Source organism: Lissotriton helveticus, chromosome 9, assembly GCF_964261635.1.
Source record: "Lissotriton helveticus chromosome 9, aLisHel1.1, whole genome shotgun sequence".
Lineage (NCBI taxonomy): Eukaryota > Metazoa > Chordata > Amphibia > Caudata > Salamandridae > Lissotriton > Lissotriton helveticus.
In genome coordinates, this window is record NC_136070.1 from 76,013,983 (window position 1) to 76,028,524 (window position 14,542).

The following is a 14,542-nucleotide window of genomic DNA, read 5'->3' on the forward strand; positions in this document are numbered from 1 at the left end:
TAAGATGGTGTCAGCGAAAAAGCCCCTTATTAGACAGATCATATCAATCATTCCAAACTTAAGAAGGAAGGTTTTGTTTCCTAGGGAAAGCCTCCTTTAGAGGTTCACATTTTCACCCAGATACATTCATTCTTTTAAGAGGCACTCACAATTCTTGAATCCTCGATGGGTGACTCGAGTTAGGAATTTAAGATCACCAAAGTTATTATTCATGAGCTATATATTCCCATACAATGGATATGAATGGGATTCATATGCATATTCATAAGCATAAGGGTGATCAATCAGTCTTTTACTACTGCTATTGAAGTGTAATAGACAGTGGTATAGTTATAGGTTATACGGCGCCTTAGGAACAATCGCACATATATCAGTTAAGTATTGAGTTACGGTGCTGTAAGGTGGGAAGTTGTGGCCAAAGCCAACATAGAAATTCACAAAATCCTCAGCACACGTCTGTAGAGTAATATTAAATACCAATGTACTCGAGGACCAGACAGACTGATCTAATTGCGGCTGTATTACGGCGCAGAGCAGTGTGCTTTTACCGAAAATTATGGATTTACTCACTTCTAAGCAAGGATACTATACTCACTTGCAGTCTAAAGCATGTGAGATAGAATTATCACCACATGAAAAGTTGCTACTAATGACATTAAAGCCTTGAGAAAGTCGCGGGACGATTTCCCAGTTTGTGCGACGAAACACGTGTTAGCTGATCAGAAAGTAAACAATAAAAGAAAGAGAAGATTTCTGAAACTGTGTTTATAATTTGTGGATACTTGCATTGGTATTTAATATTTCTCTACAGACGTGTGCTGAGGATTTTGCGAATTACTGATATTTAAATCCGGAAGTAATTAATGAAGTCAGTGGATAGCGTTTTGCTGCAATTGTTCGATGCTTTCAAGTGGAAGACTGTAGGGACAAATGGGAGTGGCTTGACCTTGAGGAAGGCACTATCTCTACACCTGGAGACTTGGTCTTGATGTGTACGGGAGGTGTATGCACAGTCTCAAATAATACATTGATTGGTGCCGGGACCCTTAGCATTAAGCCCATGATTTCGTGTTTTGGGAGCTCCCAAGGGAATCCCAACTGTTGTGGTCGTAGAATAAGGTTGCTGTAGGTATTGCTCATGTTCTTTGTAAAGTTGCTGCAATCTCCTATCCTGGTTCAAAGCCAGAGTAGAGCTATACAAGTAAACATAAGCTATAGGTACTAGGAACATTCTTTTTGCGGCAATCTCTAAAAGCTTAAAAGTAAGGTGAAATATGATTAATTCAGAATTATTGTAATGTAAATTACAATTGGGTACCAAGAGACTTACTTGGTTTATAGAGTAAACAGTGGAGTATTAGAAATGAAATGCCTGGAGAATCTAAAGCCTGGGTTTACTGAACTTGAGGTGGCATGGCTGCTTAATAGCCCACCTCCAACAACGAAAAGAAAAATCATAAACCAAGTACTGCCTGCCTTACCTTGCCAACTCGCTTGCCTTCGACAGCCAGGGCCTTCATCTTGGAGAAATAATGGTAGAACGCCACCACATAGGTGATGATGGACTTCTCATCTGGATTTTCAGTGAATACATCTGTAAAATAAGGTTTATTTAGCCAAACTGCTGAGGGGACAGAAACACATTTTAGTGAATAGATATGACTGTCCATGAAGTTTCACAGTGGTGATTCACATGCATATTTAAAAAGTCATTAAACTCCCAATTATGCTCAACCTCCTTCAATTTAAAGAACATTTCTCAATGTCTTGGGTTTCATAGCATCCCTAGGATTATTTCTAAAAACTCAATAAATTTCCAGGAGTACTACTCTACGTCTGTGCTAAGTTCTTTACTCTCAGTTTGCTCACACGTGGCAACCTTATATGGCATCAAGTGTAGATGAGCAAATTGAATATGAAAAAACACTGGGTAGGTTTCTGAATAACTATCAATTTTCAACTGTGTGGGTGCTCACCTTCTTTCCAAAAAGTGCGAGCCCTGCCTCTCCTGCCCCCACCCCTAGACATAAACTTGGTGATGTATCTTTAATTAACTAATGTAGGTGGCTGTCCACCAGACCAAGGCATAACTACTGGACATGACTAATCAAACATTTGAAAAGGTGGTAATACTAAAGGCCCACACCCTGATAATACTGAAGCAGCTGATACATTTGCTATAGTGTAAAGTGTGTTTACAGATAGGGGGTATGAAGACTGATGAAGTGGAAGAGGTGTGGCACCGCGGCTAGGGCGACCGACTCCAGAATCTGGGGATCACGGTTCGATCCCCGGCACCGGTGGCAGATTATCTCAGCACCATGTGACTCTGGGCAATAACTTGCTTAATCTTCCCGACGGCCCCCAGTGCCTAGAGACCCTTACGGGTGAATGTGCGCTTTACAAATGTGGATTATATTATATATGATGAATTATCAAAAGGATGTTTATTTTGCTTTTTTGGTGGTAAGCTTGCAGTTCCCTTTGAATGCTTGATAGTTTAGCTCAAGGAGGCTGGTGACATCTTCTAATTTCCAGCTGATTTTTGGAAAGTGTAATTGGGGGATATTCAACATATTTTAAGACTTCTCCGATAAAAATGATGTCTTACTATTGGCCTTCATCAATGTCCTTTCTAGAGAAGCCTTCTCACTCACCAGTGTCAATGTCCTGTTCACTTAAGTCATCTTCCTAGAAGCTCTCAAGACAGGCCAGATCCTCCCACTCCTAAAGAAACCTACACCAGACCTTGATGACTTCACTAACTACTGGCCCATCACTCATCTACCATTCACAGAAAAGATCAATGAAAAAAACTATCTGTGCACAACTTCAAGAACAAATCAACAACAACCATCTCCTGCACAACTACCAATCTGGCATCAGGTGAGGCTGCAGCATAGAGACTGCTACATTACAAAATATAGATGCTCCTGAACACAAATAAAGATGACTTATATCAACAACTTAGGGAAAACAAGGTGACTGCAGTTCCAGCACCATGAGTGCTCTCAACATTCAGCTCCCTTTCCATCAGAGATGCTGTTATTGTACAAATTGTTGACTTAAGCTGAGGTACCTTACAAAATACAACGATTCATAATTTCATATCTCATATTTCTTTTGGATTTACTGAGACTCTTCATTTTGATTTTCAATTAACGTGATTCTCCACGATTCAAACAATGTCCTTGTCACTGTAGCATATCTTCATTTTCTTTGTTAGGCTTATTCAAGGATATGGCCAGTCCTTTTTTGAGTTGTTGTTTCTCTTCCGTTTGGTGTATTCACGGTTGGCTACTGTGACATAAAGAAAAGGTCACGCATCTGGAACTAGAATAATTAAATTGATCTAATAAAAAAGCCCTGAAGAAGCAGGAGATCGTCCAAAACATGTATGAGCAAAGAAAACACACAGAGGCACACAAACAGTACATACTCAAGCAAAGACACACAGGCATTCACCCACAAAACAAGGATGGTTGAAATCCAGAAGGAGTGTGTGGGTGGATCAATAATTGATGAGTGTGGGTGGATAAACAGATAAAACAGATGAGTGGGTGTATTGATAGATACGGGTGGATGAATGTTTTCTTCAGCAGACTTACCCTCAGTGCAATGCCTTTTAACAGTGTTTAAGGCAGAAACAAGAGGTTCAACCAAAAATGAAATTACCACATGTTAATATTGTATTGTTTCCCTGGGACAAATCCTCCAAATTAAACCTGGAGTATTTTGAATCAGGAGAAAGGCCTGGAACTACAGGTTCACACGTGGAAACGGGTATTCTAGCTCCAGTCGCTGCCTCATTACATAGGGGCGTATTTGGAATTACAATCCTTTGTTAATACCAACATAGTCAATGTTAATTTGAGTTGGTGGTTGCTGGTGGAGCCACCGACACTCATTTTTAGTGACAGGTACTTATTTTTTCTCACTGGACATTACCGAGAGCAATAGAGGAAAAATCACACAAAGGGGAAAGAAGGAAGAAGAGAAAAAGTGAGATAAAGGAGCAGGGAGCTTTTGGTAGTGGATTAAAGAGGCATAAGGTAGATTCAAGACTAAGAGCTTTGGTGTTTGGTGTGCTGACATGATGGGAGGGGCGTCAAAGGAGATCTTTGGGCACCGACACTCCTTCTTTTACAAATTAAGTACTCGACCTAGTATTACTAATATACAAGGTATCTGTAATACCAGTTCCAAGATTACCACCGGTATTATCAGGACCAATAATGGAGCCCCTGGTGTATTTCCCGTAGTTAAGTAACTCGCCTTCAGGGTCAAGAAGTTGGGTGATGCCAAGCTGTCTCTCTGCCACATTGAAAGCGTTCTCCAGGTTGTGCCGGGGGTTCGATTTCTTCAGCGTCTCAAAATCTATCAGATCTGGTCTGAAAATGACAAGGATTTATGAAAAAAGCTTTAACTATGTGAACCAAGGCTGTAGAAAAACCATATATAATACATTGTTAATTTAATACTGCATTCAGAGACAAACTCACAGGAGATTTGATCTCGTGCACATGCGCCTCCCTAGCACACAGCACATTTCAGCAAATGCACAAAAGTATGGGAAACTTGTGTAGCTGCATCCCAAAATGAGAATTCCTGAAAGGGTATTTCATGCATATGTTTAGATTTGGGGCTAGATGTGGTATGGCACTGGCAAAGGGGAGGACTACCGCTGTGAAAATAAATTCTTGGAAATTAAGAGAAATTCTGAGACTGGACCTTCTTAGCTCTCAGTTTCCGCCTCTCAACTCCCCACATAGTCTGTAGAAGACCAACGTGTAGCAGGTGCGCACTAGCTCAGCTCTTGAATATTTGAGAGGTGGAAGGTGGATTTTACCATCAAATTGTGCAAATTCGCTTTGCAAATCGGAAATTTGCATGTTTTGAAAAATTTTCGTGGCGCATATTTTCGACACGCATTTGTCTTTGGGAATTGTTCGCTCCTTCTCTAGAAGTGGATAGAGCTGGAGATGCCTCTTATGATGCTGTAGGTGACCTTAACTACACACAGAGCCCAGACTAAACAGCTGTGTTATCTAGTCTAAAAAAGCAAAACTGAATTATTAGAGACAGGAAAATTCCTTTCCCATTCTTTTTAGGGGCAGAAGTTAGTCACAAAATTCTAAGTTCATAAATTTACCAAATCCTGGCCCCTCATTATAAGTGGCCCAGTTAACAGTGATATGTGTGGTAACACCTGTTACCACACATACCTTAATTAGGAGTTTGGCGGCTAACACAGCACTCCCGCAGTTTTCCACCTAATATATTTTTGTGGTCAAACCTGCTGAAATTTATAGATTAAAAAATGCCCAGTAACTATCAGGACATGCAGATTTTTTGGGTGTAGAGAATCAAAATCTTCATGTTATTCCCCTTTTTCGAGGACAGACTACTAATGGGGATTTATTTATCGATATTCCAACCTATCAGAGTTGGAATTTATCGGGTCTGATAAATATAAGCTCAAACACCAGGCCACTCGTAATGAGATAAATGGTATCATACTTCGTGCCATCTTTCTCCTCACATATCCTCTAGGTTATCAAATTCTTGTACTTTTTTATATCCACTTTTAGTGTTCTTTGGTCATCTTATGTTGTGTGTTTGTCTTTCTCCCTCATTCATGCACAGTTTCAGTGAAGCTGGCTTTGAAAAGGATGGATTCAATGACTACAGTACAAATTATTTTGACACCAAGTAATTTTGGTCATGATCCGGCACATCTCTAAGGGTGCCGCACAATATTTCTGAGTACCTTTGAGTTTTGAATTTAAATATGAGTATTCCAAAAGGGAAGAAAGACTTTCATGTTCTCGAAATCAGACTCTGCACCCACACACATTAGTGATGATTCACAAAAGCATTTATAAGTATGGGAAATAGTACTACAATAGTACTCTTTTAATATTATTACATACCTTAGTAAAATGTCTAACTCTGCACTACTAAAAGTGCTTAGAGGGCCCACTCTGTTATATTTATACTATTCATTTATGAATAATTCTTGAGTCCGATTTTATTTCCATGTTAAATGTTTTGGGGCATGTACTAGTATGTGAGAGTATGTAAAAGACCATTGCTGGAACACTGTATTACGTATTCCAAAATGCTGTTGAGAATAGGCCCCCATGTACTCTGATGCAATGCAGCTGCAGGCCAGAAGAATGCAGTAATATGCCAAATTCCGCTGGATTTGTTGACGCATATTTTGTAAAATCTAACTAGATAATTATCAAATACGTACAAATTCGCAAATTTGAATCATCTTAGGCAAATTTGTCATGCTCATATTAATTGTGAATATTTTTTTTATTTCTTTATTAGTTTTATACCTCCAAATCAGTAGATCAAGCGTAAATTCATTCATACAGCTTGCTCGCCTCTGCCCAGGTGGTTCGTGTTGCAGCAACAATACAAGTCAAAGTCTAGATCAATGGTTACATTCGTGGAGATTCAATAATCGTGAATATTTCAAAAACCTGAGTGAAGCTTACTATTCATGGGTGAATGAGCTCAGCCCTGGGTCCCGTGGACCGAATATTATCACCTCGGAAGTGTTCGGACTCATTCAACTAAACAGCAGCCTTTCAGCCCGGTCCAGTTAACTTCCACATTTATCAGGACTGAAAGTGGTCAAAGGGATTTGATGAAAATAACAAAAGTTGTTTTATTGAAGTAGCTCTTATTGGTTCTCCTGGTGTCTTCCTGCAGTAAGCAATAATGAACGCATCCAGCAATGATCTGAGGTTTTGCTTGAAAACAGGCAGATGTGAGATACAATGAAATTTAAGATACAGCGCCCAAGTTTGCAATACAAAAATGGTCATGTTTACATTTGATTTACATTTAGGTGCACTTATATGATTTTTCTTACCTATGCCTGTGTATCAGTGCATTAAATGCCAGGCCATCCTTCCAGCAAGATGTGAAGTTGGTAACGTTGACTTGTGGATACCTATAAAAATATCAAAAGAACATTAGCGTATGCAGGAGTGCACACTACATAGCCACACACATCTATGTGCATAACAACAATAGTGTCTTATTTTAAGTTTAGTATTAGTTGGGAAATCCTTAATTCTTGGGAATGGCACCATCCCTGCATATTAGCCATTTCAGGCAATGTAAAACTTGAAAAAACACAAAAATCAATACATAATAGGTAAGCATGCCCTATGATTTGTGGCTTAGCATAGCACTAAAACCCCAAATATATCATAGAGCAATAATACTTTACTTTGATTTCCCATACAAAAATCATTCCATCTTCATTTTCTAAGCAAGGCAATCCATTTGAATAATGAAGATTAAAGGTAATTGTGCATTGTGTTCAGCGGCGGCTCCTCCACAATGGCGGAGGGGCATCGCCCCACTGGCTCAGAGCCAGCAGGTGTAAAATAACATGACATTCTATTATCGTATTATTTTTTACCTGCTGGCTCAGCCAGAGTGTGTAGGAAGGGGTGGGCCTGGGGCATGGGGGTGAGGACTAGTTTGTGCACTTCTAAGTGCACATGTGTGTTTGGCTGGCCGTCTCAGGCCGGCCAAACACACATGCGCACTTAGATTTCTCCAACCCAGCTGTATTGAATAGCCGGGTTGGAGAAACAGCACAGACTCCCTGTCCTGAGCAGAGCGTCAAACCAGCCTGCTCAGGCCAATCCCTGCGCTCCTCTCATGCATGAGAGCAGCTCAGAGATTGCACAGGGAGTCTCTGCTGCTGTCCCAGTGTCTGCTGGGACCAGGAAGTAGAGTAACACCGCGGCGTGAAGAGCGATGTGGCTGGCAACATCAGGTGTTTTCAAATTTGTATTATTATTATAAACCCCCTCAACCCTGCGCTCCCCCTCCCGTGCTCCCCCGCCACCCCTCCATCCGCCCCCCAACTCTTCACTGTGTTAGCTGCCACTGATTGTGTTCATTTATTATTTTACCCATAAAAAAATAAACGAAATGCCAACATTCAGTGCAATCAAAAGGTAATGTGTCCTTGAGTATGTCACTACCTTTAAAGTATCAAAAAGATCACAATTCTGTGCAACAGCCATCCCTTCAAAAAAGATAAACAAGCTCTGACGATTCAGAGCAGTAACTATCTGAAGCTGCCGCCAACATCGCTTATGCTGCTTCCTGGTCCCAGCAGACACTGGGAAAGCAGCAGAGGCTCTCTGTATATAATGATCTGATAGGTTAGGCAAGGACCAGCAGCAGATCTCTTATGCCTATTCTACTTGATATATTTTTGGGGAAAGTGATTAAACAATATCTTAAACAGCGCCACATACTAATTTGCTGGTGGGTCGCTTACCCTGCAGTTTTCATCTGACACCAGAGAAGCAATGCATCCTTAGCTGAGCGGGTTTCATGACCTTCTGATGTCTGAACAATAATGTCTTGTATCTAAAAAACATAAAAAAGGTTGGAGACCAGCAAATTTAGAGGTTTATGAGAAAGATCCTTCTTTTGATTATCACACATGTTGTCACGGAAAGGAATAGGAACAAATTAGTGTCTTCGGTCTCTACACAAGTTGGATGGATAGCACAGACTACACATCTCTTTCATGAAAAAATAACTTTTGTTGATAAGATATACCTACTTCCATATCAACAGTTGATTGGGATGGTGACAAATCTACGGTGAGAGAATTTAACAAACAAGGATCATACGACCTGCCTCAAGAGAATGATAACAGTTTTGCAAGCGGTGTTTTCAAATATCTTCCCTGAGAATCTTAGGATGTGTCCCTTCTGGTATCACTGCTTTATCAACATTTGATTTTTCTAGGCCCAGTCTGAGCCTTTGTATGGCCTTTAAACCATCACCTCTATAGGTTCATTTTCAACTCTAGACAAAGATCCATGGTTTTCACTGGCACAATTACACAAAATCATTTCATCGATAACTCTATTTTCTCCAGTCGAACAATACTTTTTCTGTTCTCCATTCAGTCTGATAATCCCATATCTGCACTCTCCATCACAATAACTATCTGTAAAGTTTGTTTAGATGTCTGTACTATTTTTAGGGCTGGCTCAATAGCACAGCTGTCTTTAAGACCTATTATTACCAATGTATTACAGTACGAGTTGGTGTTGGCTCTACCCAGAGGAGCATTACTCTTTCCCTTTATGCTATTGGCTTTTTGGTGTATCATTCCGACTCCTACAGAGTGCTTGCCTTGCAATATGGAAGGATCTATTTTACATCTCGAAAGTAAACTGAATCATCATATATTACATTCTTTATCTTATAAACACAGAGCATACAAAAAGCAATCTTTTTTTACTGTTGCATGAGTGTTCAATGCTTTAGTCATGACTGAAAATGCAAGCCAGTCCTATTAGTTTTTGTGGAATTTCACTCACCTACTTGTTACCTTTGCCACCATCTCTTTATATAAATGAATTTCCCACCCCCCTGAAACTCCTTTTTTATTTTCACACATCTCCTGGATTCTGTGAGTATCAAGATAGTTTCTACCCCTTTTCTATAGTAAAAAAAATCACAGTGCACAAATAATGACTATGTTCATCTTTCTATATGCTTTACGCCATCTGCACATCCCCACTGTTCTCATACCCCATTAAAGCAAAGATATTTCTTTGCAATTTAGACTTTTCTAAGGTGTGGGGTCCTTGCCATTGTCTGAGCTGTCTCTGTCACTGTTCTCAGATTAATCAATTTAGTATCGTAGTCGTTATATAGGAATACTTTTGCATATCCCTATAACCACACATTTCTGATGCTTTCATTGCATGTTTCATATGCCCACAATTTTCACCTTGCTGTTCAGTTTCCTTTTATTTAGTATACCGGAGCATCGCTGTATCTCTCTCAAGCATTTATTCACGGACTCATGATCGGAAGCCGAAGATTGCCACCAGTCCCATCACTCTCATACCCAACACTGTTCATCTTTGGCAGCTGGACCGCATGTACCAAATTCACTCCCTCCTACATTGAATCCTAAGACCAGTGGAGCCAGAGCACATTTCATATATGTCTTGAGAAATGTCTCTTCACCCACCCACCCACTATTTCAACATTGTTTACACTGAAAGCATAGAAGAAATTAAAATGTGCCGCACTTTGGCACCCACTCAGCCAGTGAGCACTTTATAAATGCCTTCAGTCTGTCTGTCTTGCATGGAACCTGAGCTTAGGTAGGAACTGCGCTTACGCAGGAGCTGATCGTAGGCGGAAGCTGAGCTTGAACAGAAGCCAGTTTTGGGTAGAAGTGGATCTTGAGTGGGAGCTGGTTTTGAGAGGGAGCTACCCTTCGGGGGTTGGGTGGGGATGAGCTGATTGTGAGTAGGATCTGTTCATGGGCAGAAAAAGATTGTGGGTGGAAGCTGCTTGTGGGCAGGAGATGATCTTAAATGGGAGCAGATCTTGGGTGATAAATTATGTTGTGCAGGATTTGACAGAGGGAGAGCACACACTATTCAGCCGTATCATTTAAAAAGGGGTTAAACTGCTAATAATGAACACAATTCTGCTTTAAGGCTTGTATATTCTATAAGTCAGCCACATTTGGCCACATTTGCTGTACCCATGTAAAGTACTGACTTTCTATGATCATGTGTATTTATATTTAGTGGGTGGCATGGTCTCTTTGGTGGCCTCCTGCCTCTTTTTGGGACCCACCCATCCTGTTTGGGTCTAGATTTTGTTATTTGTTTTACTGTTTCTTTCTTGCTGACCACTTGTAAAGCATTCTGATGCCCTCTTGGGGCACGCTCGCACTATATAAAACTTTATAAATAACATAAAATACATGCAACAACGAACTATGGGCTGATCACCGCTAAATTCTTGGAACAAGGTCTGGATGGGGTCATTCTTTATAGACGTGGATCTATCTATATCTACTTGCCAGAAATATGGCCCTATTAACTTTTGTTCTGATGAAGGGCTTGATATCATATAATCTTAGACTATCACATTATGGGATGCAGAATGTGGATACCTACCTGGAATCGAAGAATTATGGTCCAGATAAGACCAAGCACCAGCCTGTGATTTCCATCGACAATGTCATGGGAGCCCATGTTTTCAAGGTGAACTCTTTGCTCTCTCAAAAACTGGAGCGCTTTGTCAACATTTTCCAAGCAATGAATGCGCATCCTTCCTTTCGTTGGTTTTGGCTGAAAAACAAATCACTGAAATTGATTAATGATATTCATGTTTATCTGCACTGTGCAATCCCATGATTCCTAACCCCTCTACACGTTCATGTTCACCTTTACACTTCCTCATCTCACACAGTGATCCCTTTATCACCTGATAGCAATCAAGGATTCATTCTCAGGCTGGATTGCTGTGGTCAGCGGCCAATTTGCCTTTCCATCAGAGCACTCCAGTTGGAATCACCCCCTCCTAGAAGTGAGCAATAGAGTAATTTTCTCCTCCAGATTAAAGCCACTCTGTGTAAGTCTGATACTATAGGGATTGGACATTGACTGGGACCAACCCCTGAATCTGATTGATCCTGGATTTCAGATAGAAGGTCATTCTGATTTTAAAGATGGGGAATGTCCAAAAAAGTAAAGCTACATTTAGAATAGGGCACGCAATCATAGTTTTTCAAGTTTATCCTGTTTGGGGGAGAAGACAGAATTTCAACAAGTTTTAGAATCTCTGAAGAATGTCCATTGTGCAGATCAGGGTGGGTAGAGATCCATAGGTTGACACCTGGTCCTGACTATATGGACATAGAGACTGGGCCTTGGCAGACCTGAGGGTATCACAAGACAGGTGGGCAGTGCATGGGGATGTGGCCTCTTGCCACACGCCATCCAAGAGCAGCTAGACAAGGGAGATGCTTTTTCCTTTCTCTAACATCACTGGGTGGGTTCCACTCTTCTTCCTGACTCACTGGAGAGGTGGAGACATGGTTAGGAATGCAGAGCTGTGAGAGGGAAACAACAAAGGGCAACCACTGCACCCACGTGGGAAATCACTGAAAGAGACTCACCCACCCGGAAACCAAGACCAATAGGAAAACAAAGCTGAAAGCTAGCTGAAATCTAGACTCTGCCAGCAAATGGTACAAACCCAGGGATGCCAGAAAGAAGCAGTAGCTCCCACAAAGGACCTGTGAGAACGAATAGGTTTTAGTGTGAAAAGGTACAAATGAAATGAAGAATTTGTGAATAACGAAAAATGAATGAAGAAAAGTGTTTTCGAAATGTTTGATTATAAATGAAGAAAACAAATCAAACAATGGGAAAAGGAATTTTTTCTTCATTAAAGATCTAAGCATTGTAGGGTTCAGGATGACTCGGAGGAAAGTCTAAAAGTGATGAACTTGAGACTCAGTCATCGCATGTTACATCTTTTCCTGGAGCAAGTAAAACTGTAAGATTGACCAGACTACCACATCAGAATCTCCCAGCTTGCTAGCAGGAAATCTCTAGAATATTTTGATCTTCTAAAACTACAGCTGAACTCAGACAGGCATCTTTAAAAGAAGATTTACTTGAGTAATTATTTTTCATATGAACCTGATCATTCAATAATGCACACAAATCCAAAGTAAATTAAGCATTTCCAACAGGATAAAGGAGCTAATTTAGAGTTTGGTGGACAGGGTATTCTGTTGCAAGGTTGCAAGTGTGAAGGAGTAACCTGTCTGCTACACTCTCAGGTCTGCCTGCCTCATTTAGAGATGGGTGGACCCTAAGCTTTCTGCCAGCCGAGCCCCCATTGGCTCCCTCAATGGAAAGCTAACTGAGATAGCCCTATGGAGTAGGGGCCTTCAGAATAAACCCATCACACCACATGTGCTATGTAAAGCAGATGGTGTGATTTTTTTCTGTCTGTCATTGTAATGATGGATAAAAACAATAACGTTGTTTGTTTTCCTGAAACAAATTTCCATTTTGGGAATTTGTTTCGGGAAAAAAAAAGGTAAATGTTTGGTGAATGGCCGTAAAAACCTTTTGGATCTTCAAGGGGAATCAGCATGTTAGTGCTCTCAAAGTAGCAGAGATAATGTCCTCTCCCACCCAGAGGGACTGTACTCCGTCTGTTAATCTATGAACCCACCCCTTAGTAATAGTCACAGAATTAGATTTTCTTTTGCATTGAAAGAATAAAACCTATTTCCGTAGTGCCATATTAAGGATTTTTGGGGTCCTGAACAAGTCATCTTTTGGGGCTCCACTTTAGTGCAACTTTAAATTTTTTTCTCAGTTTCCACTACTTCAAGCTATCTTGATCCCAAACAATACGTAATTGTGTGTTAACCTTTCAGAAATTGGGGCACGCAAAAACAGCGAAAGTTGAAGCTGCCCAGTTTCTGCCAGTCAATTGCTACCAAATGAAAGCATGACACAGTGTCGAAAAAGCTATTCATTTAAGCTTGGATCTTAATTTTGTGTCATGCAACATTTCAATTAGGATTCAGGGAATATTCACTCATTTTTCACACCATACATCATCCAAATTTGCTGTGCTGCATTGCACATGGGGAAAGACACAGTGCAGGGTCATATTTACTCTGATTGGCTGGCTACTCTCACCCCAATGCTGGAGCTCTAACTAGGAAGCATCGTGCAACGCGTAGCCAGGCACCAGAGTGCAGAACTAAGTGAGCGCTGTCTAGCATATCTGAGTTGGAAGTCTACCATTTCAATACAAATTCCTATATCTACACAAATTTAGGAGGAGCCTACAGATTAGATGTGTACTGTGCACTTCAAAGCAAGTCATGCATGTTTTTTTTTTAGGAATAAAAACATTTCCCCGTTTGAACACCTCAAGGAGGCATTCGTTTTTGAAGCAATGAAGCCTGGTCTGGCAGTTTCAGTACATAAATTGTGCCTTGCGTCAAAACCTCTGGGTGTTTGCATTGATCAGCCCAATTTAGGACTGAGTAATCCCCCTTGACACAAAGTGATGTAAAGTAGTGCAAAGCAATACATGCAGCACAAAGCACTTTTTTGCACTGAGAACAGGACACCTTTGCGGCACAAAATGCCTTTTGCGCTGGAAAGTAAATACCAGTGTGCCTCTTTGAGCCAATGTTTGTCACTTTGCAATCATACAAAGCCTCTGTAAACCTGGGCCCAGGTGTCTAACTAGCCTGTGGCTCCCATTAGAAGACATGGGAAGGGTGACTTGGTGGATGTTTTGTGGGCTGCTGCATAATGTTAAAGTAGATCACATCTACGTTGACCTTTTTTCTGTTCTTCGCCGACAGCCTTTGCTTTACAGTGACGGACAGAAAAAAATACACACCATCTGCTTTACATAGCACCTAGGGGGGGCTCAAGTAATCGGTTGGGAGGGGAAAGGGGGGTTGGTGGTAGTGGGGCCAGGCTGTGGCAAAAAGAAGCATTATGCTGATAACAGTGCTTTGTTTTCAGGGGTGGGGGGTGAGCAGCAGTAATTCATTCTGTATTTGGCTATCACTAACATCTTTAGCCATTTATATCCTGGCAGGGTGAAGGTGTCAACAGAAATGGACTCCAAATATTCTTCAAACCCCACATTTCGAGGTGAGGGCACAATTATTATT

The 14,542-nt window shown here is 40.8% G+C and overlaps 1 protein-coding gene across 1 annotated transcript in view; it reads right to left on the reverse strand.

Annotated features, from left to right (window-relative positions):
* SPTB (spectrin beta, erythrocytic) overlaps nt 1–14,542 on the reverse strand; it is a 271,974-nt gene that overhangs the window by 207,552 nt on the left and 49,880 nt on the right. Inside the window, exons 3-7 of the mRNA XM_078659516.1 lie at nt 10,992–11,165; nt 8,324–8,415; nt 6,890–6,970; nt 4,276–4,391; nt 1,482–1,594 (exon numbers count right to left, since the gene is read on the reverse strand). Of these exons, the coding sequence (XP_078515642.1) occupies nt 1,482–1,594; nt 4,276–4,391; nt 6,890–6,970; nt 8,324–8,415; nt 10,992–11,165 (576 nt within the window). The remainder of the gene's footprint in view (nt 1–1,481; nt 1,595–4,275; nt 4,392–6,889; nt 6,971–8,323; nt 8,416–10,991; nt 11,166–14,542) is intronic.